Source organism: Malus sylvestris, chromosome 16 (assembly GCF_916048215.2).
Source record: "Malus sylvestris chromosome 16, drMalSylv7.2, whole genome shotgun sequence".
NCBI classification, from domain to species: Eukaryota; Viridiplantae; Streptophyta; class Magnoliopsida; order Rosales; family Rosaceae; genus Malus; species Malus sylvestris.
In genome coordinates this window covers 12,236,369-12,252,339 of record NC_062275.1, presented here as the reverse complement: position 1 = coordinate 12,252,339, position 15,971 = coordinate 12,236,369, and the positions used below count along the sequence as shown (strand labels likewise).

Genomic DNA, 15,971 nt, shown 5'->3' with positions numbered 1-15,971 from the left:
GTTGATCTTCAGATCACACAAATGGAAACATAATAATTCCAGCATCCAACTTTTCCTTGATGAAATGTTGACCAATCTCCACATATTTTGTTCGATCATGTTGCACTGGATTATGAGCAATCTCAATAGTAGCCTTGTTATCACAATGAAGTTTCATAGCACCATCGGGTTTAAACCTAAGATCTTTCAACAATTTTTTCAACCACAACAACTCACATACACCATGAGACATACTACGAAACTTAGCTTCTGCACTTGACCTAGCCACCACTTTTTATTTCTTACTTCTCCAAGTAACTAAATTACCACCCACAAACTTAAAGTATCCATATGTAGATCACCGATCAGTGATAGAACCTGCCCAATCTGCATCTGTATACCTTTCGACATTCAAATGACTATTCTTGGAGAAAACCGAGTCTCTGCCAGGAGCAATTTTCAAGTACCTCAAAATACGGGTTACTGCATCCATATGAGCTTCACTATGTGAGTGCATAAACTGATTTACCACACTAACTGCATAAGCAATGTCAGGGCGAGTGTGAGACAAATAAATTAATCTCCTCACAAGCCTTTGATATCGTTCCTTATGAGTAGGAACTTGATCTAGAAATAAGCCCAGCCGATGATTCTGCTAAATCGGAGTGTCAACAGGTTTGCAATCTAACATACATGTTTTAGCTAACAAATCAAGAACATACTTTCGTTGAGACAAAAAAAATACCATGCTTGGATCGTGCAACCTTGATTCCAAGAAAATACTTCAATTCACCCAATTCTTTTATCTCAAATTTAGTAGCTAGGTACTTTTGAAGGTGTTGTATCTCCTTCTGATCATCACCAGTCATTATCATGTCATCATCATAAATAATCAATGCAGTTAGCTTACCATTTTGTCGCTTTAGAACCAAAGTATGATCTAAATGACTCTGGATATACCCAAACTTCTTCATTGAAATTGTAAACCTCCAAAACCACGCTCTAGGAGATTGTTTCAAACCATACAAAGCCTTTCGTAACCTGCATACAACACATTTTCCAAGAGATGTTCCGATACCAGGTGGAAGATCCATATAAACTTCTTCCTTAAGATCACCATGAAGGAAAACATTCTTAACATCAAATTGCAACAAAGGACAATCCTGGTTTGCTGTTAAGGACAGAAAAACACGCACAGTATTAAGTTTGGCAACATGAGCAAAAGTTTCCTGATAGTCCACCCCATAGGTTTGAGTATAACCTTTAGCAATTAATCTGGCTTTATACCGGTCAATAGAACCATCTGCTTTGTGCTTAATAGTGAATACCCATCTACATCCAACATATTTCTTCCCATTTGGTAAAGGAACCAAATCCCAAGTAGAATTCTTTTTCAAAGCTTCCATCTCAACTTTCATGGCATTAACCCACTAAGGGTCAGACAAAGTATCTTGCAATTTTGTTGGAATTGATACACTAGATAGCTGACATATGTAAGATGCATATGGTTTGGACAAACGATGAGTAAACACATAATTGTTGATAGGATATTTGGCTTTGACATGCATATCAGGCTCATACTGTACTTTAGGTTTTCCACGATTAGCTCGTGGAGACAACTGATAAGTAGAAAAATCGTCAGAATTTACCTCATGTATGCCATCATCTTGTATCAAACTGTTAGAAGAATCATCACTGGACAAACCATCATCAAGCAACTCGTTAAACATACCAGCAGCAGGCAACCGATCATCAGAAGGTAATTCGTCAGACATACTAACAGACAACTCACTGGGCATATCTGATCTGTCGTCAGTAGAAATAGTTTCGGGGATGACAGGTGACCGATCACTATCTGTAGCTGACTGATCAGTATCACGCAACATAATAGGTTCTGTTCCCAACTCTGTCTGTAACACATCATCTATACCATCTATTCGAATATGCACTTCACTCATCCTCTCCCCCTGAAATGGAGAGTCGGAAAAGGGTTTCACAAAATATGAAATTTCCTCGTGGAAGGTGACATCCATGGTAATATAAGTTTTTTGAGTCGAAGGATGATAACACTTATAGCATTTTTTATTGTTAGCATACCCAATAAAGACACATCGGAGAACATATGCATCAAGTTTACTCCTCTGATGATAGGAAGCTTTGATACAGAAACAAGATAAACATGTTTTTGTAGCACATCAAGCGGTGTCTAAAAATCAAGAACCCTACTTGGAACTCCATTGATCAAATACACAGCAGCCAAAACAACATGATCCCACAAATGATTAAGAACACACTTATCCAACATCAAGGAGCGAGCAACCTCCATTATTTGACGATTCTTCCGTTCGGACACACCATTTTTTTGGAGTGTAAACAGAGTAGTCGTCCGGTGAATAATACCATGATCACGAAAAAAACATGCAAAGTGTGATTCACATATTATCCTCCATTATCAGACCCGAAGACCATAACTTTGGTCTAAAACTGAGTAGACACCATTGTACAAAAATTCTTGAAGAAGCAACGGAACATCACTCTTATTCTTCATTAAGAACACCTAAGTCAACCGAGTACAATCATCAATAAAAGTAACAAACCAACGGAATCCATTAGAAGTAACTTTTGCCAGACCCCACACATCAGAATGTATCAAATTAAATGGTAAAGTAGCTTTAAAATCACTTACGGGAAAGGAGGCACTATGACTCTTAGTCATGACACATGTTTCACATTTGAACTCTGAATCACTACAAGTGCGTAACGAAAAATAAAATAAATGCTTCATTTAACTGAATGGTAAATGTCCCAATCATCGATGCCACAACCAAATTTGATGTCTGTCATCCACTCTAGCACCTTTAGCACCTTTAGCACCTTTAGCACTTCGAAACTCCAAAATTTGTTTCCTAACCACATGAACCATCTCTATAGGGTTAACAAGGACTCCATTAAATACCATTTCATTCCGAGACTTCCAGATTCTCCAGAGCACAAAGACACACTCCTGCAATAAATCCTCTTGTCTATCATTTGGCGAGGTATTAACTTGATTAACTAACAAGTTCCTTCCTTAATTTACTGCTTACCATTTGTAATTTTGTATAATCTTTTCCTTTTTAACTCTGCTATTTACCTTCCCGTTTTATCTGTTTCCTGTGGTTTGACCTTTCAAATTATCTAATTTTGAATCAAAGTCAAATCATTTGATCTAAACTTTTATTTTATTTTTGTTCAAATTTTTATTAATTTCGAACATGAAGACCCAAAAATGCAGAAAATAAATTGTGCTCGAATCTAACGGAGTTTGATACTCTTCCTTCCAAATCATCTTCCCTTTTCTTCCATGCTTTCTTACTTTTATCTTCATCTTTTATTTGTATTTTTATAAAGAAATCAACATTTTATCTTCATCTTTTTTTATTTTTATAAAGAAGTCAACATAAATGTTGATGTTGACGTGATTTAATTGTAACCGTTCAAATAAGAACAAACTAGAAAGGAAAGAAATTTTAAAGGAAGAGAATCATACTTCTTACTAATTTAATCATGCAGCCAATGATACCTAGTTAAAGAAAAAGATTAAAGTCGTCCAAATTTTGATTTACCTTTGATTTTGTTTTGTGTTTCATTTACTTGTAGGAGATTCAAATTGGGTCACTAGCACACTATCATTAGAAAAGGAAACAAAAGTTAATATACAAACTTCTTTTTCTTTTGAAAATGTTGATTATACAGGAAAGTTTTACGATTATGAAAAAATAACTACAACGTTAAGAATGTAAAACACAAGTTCGACTAGATAAATTCTTGAAAAGTACATCATGAATAAGCATCGGAACACATAAGACAACCTTAAGTACATATATAAGTACAAAAACAAAAAACCGTTTTCATGACGATGGTAGAGGATAATGCTTGCTATTTTGATCGATTAATGTTTTACACCAACATAATATTCGTTTGTTCAAAACTTGGAAATCATGTTGCCAAAGTAAACAACCACTTCCATACATTGTGAGGGTGGTTTAGGTTTTCCACCTTCAATTCACCAATAGTGATCATACAATCAACTTGCAAATTTTATAATACCAATTCAAAAAAATAATTTTAATTCATGACAAAATTTCGATTAGCAGGTCGAGTAGGTCAATTCTCACATTAATTCTACGCATTGCTTTTCAGTTTTGGTAGTTTGCTGTGTTGTGTTTGCATGTTTTCTTTTAAAACCTAATTACTTTATTTGTTTCTTAATTTCTTAATCCTCATTGATCTGAATATGGTATGTTTGATGCTAGATTCATGTGTGAATTGTATTTATCATTTATAAATTCAAACATATTTGGCTTATGTGTAAAAGTATAATGACCACACATGTTTATTTGATATGTGTTGTCTACGTGTTTTATTTGAGTATTTTCACATGTGAGGGTGCATGTAAAGATGCAAAATTTTGCCCCACATTGAAAACTCAAGGGACTTTTGCATATCCCAACCTTATTCCGCATTTGAGGTGGAACATTAACTTCCTTCAACCACTCGTCTTCATTGCACTATTCTAAAAATCCTGCCTGGTGCCGCCCAGGCTTGGCCTAGGCGCTAGGCAGACACTTGGCGGCTGGCCACCGTCTTGATTAATGACTAGGCGTTTGAAAATTAAGAAATGACGCTTAGACCTGCTGAGACATCCGCCTACCTGCCCAGACCCGCCTAGGCACCGACTAGGTTGCGACTTACTTAGACAAAAAATAGATAACTTTCTTTTTGCATTTTATTTATTTTTCAATAAATTATAAAAACTTGTTGAATACTTAAATGAACACACATTATATGCTTGTTCCCCATATTTTCATTATGTCCAATACTTTATTATATATATGTCATTCTATTTTGTAGTTTATGATGAAATTATATATATTTTAAGTATAAACAAATACTTATTTATATGAAATATAATAGATTTACTTAAATCCGCCTAGTTCGCCTAGGTAATAGGTGTCAGCCCACCGCTCGATTAGCGCCTATTGTCTTTTAGAACCTTGGTTTCAATTACATTGAAAATTTCTTTTGGAAGTGATAGAGTTAGAAGTACACATTTCTAGCTAATGGAATTTTCAAAGAAGTAGATGTGATAAATATGTTGTAGTAGCCTCTCTGCGATTTATATTTGAATTTTAAATTTTAAATAATTTCTAACCGTATAATATACGATAAACGAACATAATTGTAGAATCCTTAAGATAAAAAAAAATAAAATAGATCCGGTAAGGATCCTTTTCTTTCCCGCTCACCCTTTGACATGTGAAATTCCATTGCACATAAAACTAAAATATTAATATACAGAAAGTTTGGATTTTTCTCTTCCCTTCGTTACCCTTATCATAAATCCAACAAATAAAATAAATAAATAAATAAAATGGGCCCGCCCACCTATCTCTCCACCATCTTTAAATTTGTGCTATTTGGTCATTTTCTACTCTATTAAAAATAGTCGTGTTTTAAATAGAAACACTCAAACCAATTGTACTACTCATCACATAAATATAGTAAACATCACAAAAATTAATAATATAAAAAGTAACTCAACTTTTTGTAACCCTTGCAAGGTTTTATAAAAGAACACAAATCAAAGAATATTCCTTTAGAAATGAGGATGTTGAAGATTTTTTCGCATCTTTATTAGAGCAAGGGTTGATCGAGCTTCCCAAACCTAAGAAACCGGATGAGGTGGGATGAGTAGAAGATCATCACCAATATGAGACTTTTTACTTCGCATTCTCACTTACTGAATTGTAAAACTAATTATTCAGTCAAAACATCCTTGCTTTGTTTTCAACAACAAAAAAAAAAAAAAAAATCCTTGCTTCCCTTCTGCCCACTATGTCCCTACAATATGACCTTTTTACAGTAGTACTCACTGTTAATTGCGTATTGCGCGAGTCTTTTCAGGATTACATCATTTATTTTTCTTTGTTGTCTGGAAAACTTCGTACATGTAAGGTTTGGTGTACTTCAAATGATTTTATATGAATTAGAGGAAAATGATCTATAGGCTCGTGTAAGGGCTGGTTTGGTATTGCTGTGCTTTGAAAAAAAGCTACTGTGAGAATAAGCGGCTGTGCTATGAGAATAAGCGGCTGTGAAATAAATCAGCAGAGTGTTTGGTAAATTTTTTTGTAAAAGTGCTTTTGGAAAAAAAAGCAGTCTAATATTGGGTATTTTCATTAAAGAAGCACTGTAGCTCCATGTGCTTTGAAAAAAAGCCAGTTTTTCAAAGCTACAAATAGCAGCTTCAGCTTTTTCCTTTGATTTCAGCTTATTCTCACAGCAGCTTCCAAAATAAGCTCTTTTTTTCAGTTTACCAAACACCTAAAACCCTCACAGCTTTTTTTCATGGGTGCTTTTTTTTTAAGCACCTCACTCCCAAACTAGGTCTAAGTCATGTGCTTATGTTTGATGAAGTTGTGAGTTCTACGATACGATTGATATTTGATGATATTTGTAATTGGTTAGTATTATTTTGTTCTTTCCAATGGTGGCAATTTCGAAAACAATTTGAAACTCGCATGAACATAAGTGTCAATGTGTTCGCAATCAAAACGCGATTAACTATGTACAGTAAATATTATTTAATAATTCTTTACTTTTTCAATTCTATGCTAATACTATAAGTTGTCATATTCTGTATATAATTATTTTTAATGCAAAAAAGAATTAAAAATAATTACAATTATCTTAGAAATAGCATATTCTTCGATTAAACTGTGGTTGTAGACAAAGTTATCTTTGTCAATCCCATCCACCTTGTGCTTCACATAGTTGTATTCACTTCCTTCACCAAAGCCAATCTTCTTAATGGTTCCAACACCTCCATCTCCCTCAAGAATTTCAGTAGTTTTGATTGCTTGTGGAGCAATCTTTGGAATGAGATTGTCAGCATCAAGAACAAGGACATTGTACAACCTAGCAGGGGGTGACAAAGCCGTATTCGGTTTCGTATGTGAAGACGCACATGGTGATGATTTCTAAGAGCTTAGAAAAATGATCCAAAAAATTAAGAATGAAATGAGGGGAAGCAAAGAGGAAGATTAATATTGTTGTGAAAAAATGTGATCATTAGAGCCGTAGATTAGGGCCGAAGGTTAAGTGTGGAAAGTGGGCCCTATAACAAAAGGAGTTCAGACAAATTTTCAATATTTGTTGTCCATGTGAAAAGGGAAACATATAATATTCAAATTCCGTACAACAATTTATATTTGTCAAAGAAATTAGGCCACCGGTAGAATATAATTCGTTTAGAAAAATTCAACTAATTATTGTGAATGCCAAGTAATTATGTGAAATGCACATGTCATTTTTGAAATGAATATTGAATAGCACACCAATTATGTCCGAAAATCTGATGGAAAGTTCCCAATACATGTGCAATGAAAAAATTCTGAGGTCCAAATGCTGAGTATTATTCAGTATTGGACAAAAGAAGAAAGAAAAATTGATGCCAAGTATCAAACAAGGAAAGAAAGCCTCAGGACCGACCCTAGCTCTAACTTGGACGACCATACGTTCTCCCACCGACTTTGTCAACTGCTCCCATCCTTTTTTCTCTCTCTACAATTCATATATATATATATATATATATATATATATATTTTATTATTATTATTATTATTATTATTTTTTTTTTTTTTTTGACAGAAGCGATAAAATTTCATTACCACAAACTAGGGGTGGGTTTGGTACGGTTACCGTACAAAAACCCTTGTACCAATTACCGTACCAAACTTTCGGTTTGGTAAAATCTATTACCATTACCATACTAAACTTTCGGTATTGCCAAAAGTTCGGTTGACATGGTATGACAATGGTAATTGTCATTTTGTTTTGGGACAAAATCTGTTTTTGTTTTTTTAACCCAATTCAAGGGCAAAACTTTTTTTTTGTACCCTTATCTCATACATTATAGATTAAATTCATCTATTATTCATCATTAACAATTCACACACATAATAATTCAAATGATGCATCAAGATTTATTATGAAAATTAAGCTTACAATCCAAATAGAAGTTACAAACCAAAACAAATAGAAGTTAACAATCCAAATAGAAATTAAAGTTTCAAACCAGATGAAAATTGGAAGTAAACTTCAAAAGGGAGAATTCATTGATCAATTATTCAAGTTTGAGATGTCGAAGCTTTTGGAGGAGGCATTGAACTTGTAGAAGATTGAGTTTGTGTCAAGCCTACATTACAAACAAAGAAAACATATTAATTAGCAGCAAGAAGGATTAAAATTGAAAACCATTTAATAACAAATTTACTAAAAAAATTAAAGCATATCTTTCTTGTTTTCTCTTCTTCTATTTGCTTGTAAAATTGAAGCATATCTTCTGTTGATTCCTTGTAGAAGTTTACTTCATTTGCCCTAAGCCAACCACTAGTACGCACTAGTGCCTTCATTATTTTAGGAGTCAAGGATACCCTAAAAGGGTCAACAAGCCTCCTCCCTAGGCTAAATGCATTTTCACTAGCAATAGTAGAAGTGGGGGTTACAAAGATATTTTGGCTATTTGTGAAAGAATTAGGAATTCTTTTGTGTTTGATTTCCACAATTTCAAGAGATCAAAGTCACCAACAACAATGCTAATATAAGTAGAGTTTTATTTTCAAATTATTGGAATATTATAAATATGTGTTATATAATTTATAAATTATAAATTATATTGTATTTTCGGTATGGTACAGTAATACTGTGGTAATGATATCCATTACCAATACCGTACCATGAAATTTCGGTATGGTACAATACCGTACTATTACCAATTGGTACAAAAAATTTGACACAAAATCGGTATGGCACGGTTGGCAATTCGGTTGGCAGGGCAATTTAGCAAAAAAATCCACCCCTACCACAAACAACCAACCAATGACAAGGGTGCCAGACGGGTACATATGCTCTAGTGATCAATTAGCACAAAAGCAAATTATTAAAACCCCTAAACGGCCACCCCACAAACTACACCACTAGAACAAAGAGTGAGGTAGATATGCCACATAGATGAGACGTGACATACCAAGCACCTAAACCCTCACAAAAGCCATCACAACCAATGAGGCTACAAAAATGCCGTAGCGGCACAAATTGCCGAAGCAATACAGACAAAAAAAAAAAACCCCCAAAGGACCTAGGCTAAAGAACCGACGTGTCCATAGTGGAGAAGCAGGTGCAGAATTGGCAGAAGGCATGGGTTGCAGATGCACGAGCAGAATTGGCAGGAGGCGTGGGACGCTAGCTGTAGCCGGGACGACACCCGGAGGGGTGGAGCGGGAGGGGATATCCAGTCAGAACTGCCATCGTCGTCGAAATGCCACCACAACCCATAAACCTCGCCATTAGCATGACACCATCGCATTACCCTCGCCATTAGCAACTTTATCGCAAGGCAGTGCCACCACAACACAGTCAACAAGAGCCACAAAATCCGAAAGAGCAAACCATAGAAGGAGGGTCCGACCCACCAATCAACCAAACAAACACCAACCCAAACCCGCAGATCTAGCCCCAGACAAGGGAGGAATCCCTGTACGGCAATAGATCTCGAGAATTGGTCTGAGGATTGCAACAGAGTTGGGAAAATTGGTTGCCCACGAAAAAGTGGGGGAAGAAGGTGCTGGGCAGCACCAAGTACCAGAGCGAAAATTGAGAAGGGGGGAGGGATAGCGGAAGGACAGTAAAGGAAAGTGAGGCTCGTGGGAGGAGCGGACGGGGGAAGGGTTAAGGAGCGAGGATTGGAAAGGCTAGGAGGAAGGGACACTAGAAAGAGGCAGGAGAGGCCACCGCCGGCCCCAAGCCAAAACAAGGGACCGACGGTTGAAAATTTTGCAGAGTTTGAGGTTTGTGGTTGGAGAGGGAGGATTTTCCTTAAGAAGATATTCTATTCATATAAATTTGGATGGACACTAAACACCTCCACTACTCACTAGGGTGGCGGTGTGGCGCTATTCTTCCCCTTCAATAAGCCATGGCAATTTGAATAAGCTTTTGGAATTTTTTCTTTCTTTCTGAAATTCAAACATGACAAATTGCCCACTAGCAAGGTATTCTGTTCATGAGCTGGAAGAATAGCCCAACTGAAATGGTAATTTGTGGGATATGAAGATGGATATAATGGTCACCAGAACGCGATGGCAGCAAGTCTTTTTTTTTTTTTTTGTCAAGGAAATTTACGCTATGTTTGGACGAAGGAAATAAACATGGAATTTTGGTAAACGTTAGAATTTATAAATTGGCAGGCACCAATTCTCTTGTTTGAATTCATAAACATAGAAATTTAAAATTTCCGCGTGCAAAAAAAATTTGGAATTTGTGATCTCTAAATCCCAAGTTCAAATTCCATATAAATATGTGTCACTTCTCAATTTCTATGATTGGGAGTTTAAAAATAACAAATTCCGTATTCAATTCCATTGTTCTTTTAGGTTAAACAAACAAGAAAATTTACAAATTTTAGAAAATAAAATCTCGTCATTTTAATTTCTATCATTTTAAATTTCTTAGTAATTTTAATTTACTTCGTCCAAACGTAATGTTATAGTCTTTCATCTTTTCGCCATTAGAATCTTCCATCCCAAGTCCCAACAACCCAAACAGTCAACTTTTGAATTAATTGGTCTAACTTTAGTGGAATAATTTTTCTTTTCCTTTCTATGTGTCAATGAGTTTACACCGTAACAGATCGGATGTGAAATTCACAAAATTAAAAGGGAAAAATAATACTCCAAGTTAAATATCATGAGATAATTTACGTATAACTAGTATACGTTTTATTTATTGAGATTAAAGATCAAATACAACATCACTCCTTAATCATATCCAAAGTGCAAGTCAAAGAATTGCTTTGGCACGATAATAAATTGAACCACACAATTGAATAAACAGAGAAAGCAAGGGATAAGATTGTTGCCATATGGAAGGTTTTAGTTGTAGGCATCAGGATTGGCCACAAGGTAGTTCTCAATGAGCTTGAACAGACCATGGGCTCTTTCTTTGCCAGCCTTAACATGCTCTTCCTTGATTTCAAAATCTCCCTTGGTGTGATAGTGGCTGATGTTCTTGATGATGGAACCACTGCCAGAAGCCACCAACTTAATCTCATAAGAGATCTTCTCAATTTTGTCAGAAATAGCATCTCCTTCAATCAAACTATAGCTGTACACAAAGTTGTCTTTGTCAATTCCCTCAACCTTGTGCTTCACATAGCTGTATTCACTCCCTGTCAAATGGAAAAATGAAACAGAAATTAAGATATTAGCTAGTGTTTTCGAGATATATATTACACCACCATCAACAATAAAGCCTTATTCCATATATATTAAATGGGTAAAATTACCAAGTTAATGGAGAAAATGGTGGAAACTAAACAAACCTTCGCCAAAGCTAACTTTCTTGATGGTTCCAACACCGCCATCTCCCTCGAGAATTTCAACAGTTTTGACTGCTTGTGGAGCAATCTTGGGGATGAGGTTGTCAGCATCAAGGACAAGGGCATTGTACAACCTAGCAGGGGGGATAATGGATGCGTATTCGGTTTCGTATGTGAGGACACCCATGATGATGATTTTTAAGAGCTTAGAAAATGATCAAGGAAATTAAGAATGAAAGGAGGAAGCAAAGAGGATGATTGGTGTTGATGTGAGAAAATGCTCCCTCCAGAGGGTTGTATTTATAGATTCGGGAGGGAGGGTACATGTGTAAAGGAGGACAAAATTTGAAGTTTTCAATGGATGCTGTCCATGTGAAATGAAAATGAAATATTAATTATCAATTGCATGGCATAAAAAAAAATCAATGCATAAATATATTAGTCAAAGAAAGCCACCAATAAAATTCTAGAACTTGATTAGAAAAAAGAAAAATCAACTTATTTCTACTGGTGGGCCAACTTATTAATATTTTAATTTTCCAAAAACAAAATAATATTTTCGTTTCTATTGTTTAAGACCACCAATCAATTCAGAAATCCAATGGAAATGTGCAAGAATTGAGGGTTAATAGAACAATACTTGGCTACTTAAAGATAAGTAGAAATTTCTACTCAAAACTTTTAGTGTTTTAATCACAGAGTTTTGTGCTTATGATCAGAACTGTTCATACTATGAATCACACTGTAAAAATTATCTCTTAAAAAAAAAATTAAAACTAAGGTCATTTAGTTAATCTATTGTAGCAAATACATAGACGGTTTGTAATACTTTTACCAATACCGTTCATTTGTTTTTAAACAGTTTGATGACTAAACGACCTTAATTTTATTTGATTTCTTGCATACACGATCTTTATAGTGTGATTTATAATATGAACGGTTTTGATTATAAACACGAAGTTCTATAAATAGACAACAAACAATTTTGATAAATTTTGAGTAATTAAGAATTTCTACTCATCTTTAAGCAGCCAAGTATTATTCGGGTTAATAATACAAGAGAAGGAAGAAGATGCTGAGTATTATATTCGGCATAAAGACAACCATACAATGTCGGTGGGCTGTTTAGGTTCCTTACTTTTATGTTTTACTGGTTTTACTTTCAACCTAGCAAGTTCATGTAGATTAAAACACCACAAGACACTGACCTTGAGAAGTCATTCTTAGCAGTGTAGCAATCACGAGCACACAACAACTTCGAGCAGCACCTAGAACTTTAGCAATGGCTTTCAGCACACTCACCACCACTATACAACTCGAACCTAAGGGAATTCTTTGGAGTTTGTTTCGATGGTATGTGCAGGGACTTTTGCTTAGTATTTATACTAACTTAACTCTAATGTATCTTCCTATAATGATGACAGTAGGGTTTCTTATTGTAAAAGATATTAATCTCCAAATACTGTTCAAATAGGATAGAATCAGGAGCCCTTATTCTCCCAAATTAACTGGAATATTAACTTTACATGGAGTCCAAGTTATAGCATATTAACTAAACCCTAACCCTACTTACATTCCAAACCAATCCTTATTAACTGTAGTGACCTATTAGCTATTGGATTAGGGTCTAACATCCAACAGTTACAACATGACGTTAAAATTCAACTTTTGGGCTCCTTAATACTGTATAATGATGATATTTACGTTGTGGACATCATATTAAACTATCAAAGTATAATACGTGATTACATTACAAAAATATCGTTTAATTATAGCTATCAATACCCTATATTTTTTTATATTTTAAAAAAAGGTATCGTAGACTATTGATTGTGAAATTTTTTACATATCAGAAAAAAGGATTCATCCATCTAAAAATGTGTTAGCTATGTAAAATATAAAAAAAACTCGGATGAACAATCATTATGTGCTTGTAACAAAGTTTCCAGGTTTTTAATATGTTATAGTACTTCATATTAGGGGTGAGCAAACGGGTCCTGGACCCACAGATCGGGGCGGGTCTAAGCGGTTTAGGACGGGTCCAAAATTTTAAAATTCAACATGGGGCGGGGCAGGCGGGTCTAGGTTAATAGCGGGGCGTGACGGGTCCAAATCCTGGAAGAAACGGGCCCTTGGCCCGAACCGATTTCCACCCCCAAATTGATTTTCGAAGACATCATCAGGAGCTCCACCACCATCTTCTCCCTCTCCGCCCTCCTCTGCTTTCAGGAGCTTTACATCCTACTCCAAAGGATCTAGACCTTCATAGAGGACTCTTCAAACGGGAGCCGAATGTGGCCCCTTGACAGAATCCCTCGCCAACATTTTCCCTAAGCTCACCCTCAACTTCTCTACCTTGCTTGACAGCCTCCCCCATCAAGGAGCTCCAATTAAACGACGATGTCAAAGAGGCCATCTCCCTCCTCCACACCCAGTGCTCCCGCAGCACCACAAAACTGCTCGTCGATCCGAGAGACGACGCCCTTCGCCGCGAGGTTTGCTCCATGTTGATAGCCTCAGGAGCGAAATCGTCCCCGAACATTTGAAGCTCTCTGGAATCTTCGAGCAATTAGGGATTTACGATGATTCAGATTGCAGATAAGAGCTAGACAGCCTCCAGGACGAGTTCCAAAACTAGACGGAGGACGAGTTTGAGTGGGAGAGGGAGTGAGCAGTCGGTGTCGTTGACGCTGTTGATTACTTCATCGAAGACCAACCCCTCTTTTCCAGGTCCCATGGCCGCGAAGCTTTTCCAGGTCCCATGGTGTCGTCGATGCCGTGACTTTGTTGCCGTCGTCAGACGATGTTGATCTCGTCACATAGTTGGTGGCATGTGGTAGTAGATCACGCCATCCCAACGAGCTCGTCGGGAGACCTAAAGAAGAAGAAGAGAACCGAAAAAAAAAAAGACCCGTGGATCCGGCCCGAACTGGCCCATTTTGAATGGGTCGGGTTAGGTCTGGTTACTGTATTAAAATTTGATGGACCCGTCTTGGCTCGGCCCGTTTTCTTTAAATCCGGATCCGGTCCGATCCCTTCAAAATTGAGCTCGGCCCGTACCCAACCCTACTTCATATATTTTACATGTGAAATTTATGTATTATAGTATAATTATATATGTTATAGTGCTATATGTTATACAATAAAGTTAAATAAAATAAAAAAATCTGCATAGACGTCTATGCGTTAGGCCTTTGTCCGCCGTCCAACTAACACATTTTAAAACTTTAGTATAGGAATATTATTTAGATGTAGATAGTATTATATATATTTTTCTCTTTATCAGGTATCTTTTTTATGTCAGACCAAGAAAAAAACATGGTTGGGTGATTATGTATGTTGAACTTGGACTGGTTTTGAGGACAATCAGCTTGTTTGATGTATCAAGACAAATTTTGGGTTACCGATTGGACGATCAGATTGGTTTAGAAGGTAGTTTGTACAATAGATTGTATTTAATTGACATTTTACAATGATTATACAAATATGATTTAAAAAATTAATTCCTACTTATTCATGCGGTCCGAATACAAAATGATCCACGCCTTTTGCATATTAAACATACTTAAACATACAGGGCTGGAAAAAATCCCAAGAATCCCAGACCATACCGAAAAAATTCCGATCCTGAACCGAAAATATCCCAAACCGAAAATCCCGAAATTTTTGGTACTTATCCTGAACTGATCCTGAGCCATTCGGTCTACCCATTCATTGGTTCGGTAATCCCGAACCGAATCGAAGGGATTCCTTTGTATGCCTTTGAGTTGTTTTTTTTTTTGGGATTTATTGGTTGTATAAAAGCTAAAAAATGCCGTGCATTCCCTCATTTCTATCCAACCCTATTAGCGCCGTTTGGCTCCTCCATTCTCTCTCTAATTGCTTCGTGAGACTTCTTTCTCTCTCTTCAATTCTGACAACAAGAAAACCTAGCCTCCCCCATTTTTGCTTCATCCACCATGCCTTCCTCTGCAAATGAATCCCCCATAAATCATTCACACAACCATAGCTACCTTCACTGCAACTCAATCCCCAATAAACCACTCACTTAGCCATAGCCATGTCCACTGCAATTTAGACTCGAGCTCTCGAGTTCTCTCTCGTACCATCATAGACCCTAGCCTCCATTTCTCCTTGGATCTGTGAGGAATGATCGTTGTCAGAACCTAGAAGCCGCCATCATTGAATTTCGTACCTCCGTGAGCTCGTTGAGGTCAATGGTGGTTCCTGATCTCGTTCTAGTTCTGAGCCTTGGGCCTTCGGGAGACGGTAGCCATGTCGATGAATTTGAGGAAGGTCGACAAATCCCGAATTGTACCGAAATTCCGAAATTTTTTTGGGAATCCCAACATTCAGGATTACCGAAATATCGGTTCGGTTTTGGTTTTCAGAATCTCATGCCGAAAAATGTCTATTCGGAATTTGGGATCCCATTTTTTGGTACGAAATCCCAAATCGAACCAGCTAAACATACTGTTAATAATATGAGAACTTTAACAAAAAGCTTCCGATACTATTCACTTTAACAAAAAACCACATTTTAACACTAAAAAGTCAATCCTGGTACTATTCA

General features: G+C 36.4%; 1 protein-coding gene across 1 annotated transcript; it reads right to left on the bottom strand.

The window, feature by feature from the left end:
- Positions 1-10,768: 10,768 nt before the first annotated feature.
- LOC126607712 (major strawberry allergen Fra a 1-3-like) lies at positions 10,769-11,684 on the bottom strand. The gene is made up of 2 exons (XM_050275423.1): positions 11,402-11,684; positions 10,769-11,248 (listed from the first exon to the last, which is right to left on the bottom strand). Exons 1-2 carry the CDS (start codon positions 11,583-11,585, stop codon positions 10,953-10,955), a joined length of 480 nt encoding a protein of 159 aa, XP_050131380.1. The 5' UTR covers positions 11,586-11,684; the 3' UTR covers positions 10,769-10,952.
- Positions 11,685-15,971: the final 4,287 nt, after the last annotated feature.

What these genes read in the sequence shown, in the direction of transcription:
- LOC126607712 (XM_050275423.1), bottom strand. Translation starts at nt 11,585, where the DNA reads ATGGGTGTCCTCACATACGAAACCGAATACGCATCCATTATCCCCCCT. An exon ending in GAAAGTTAGCTTTGGCGAAG is followed by an intron (nt 11,249 to 11,401) that starts GTTTGTTTAGTT and finishes TCCATTTGACAG; the next exon opens with GGAGTGAATACAGCTATGTG.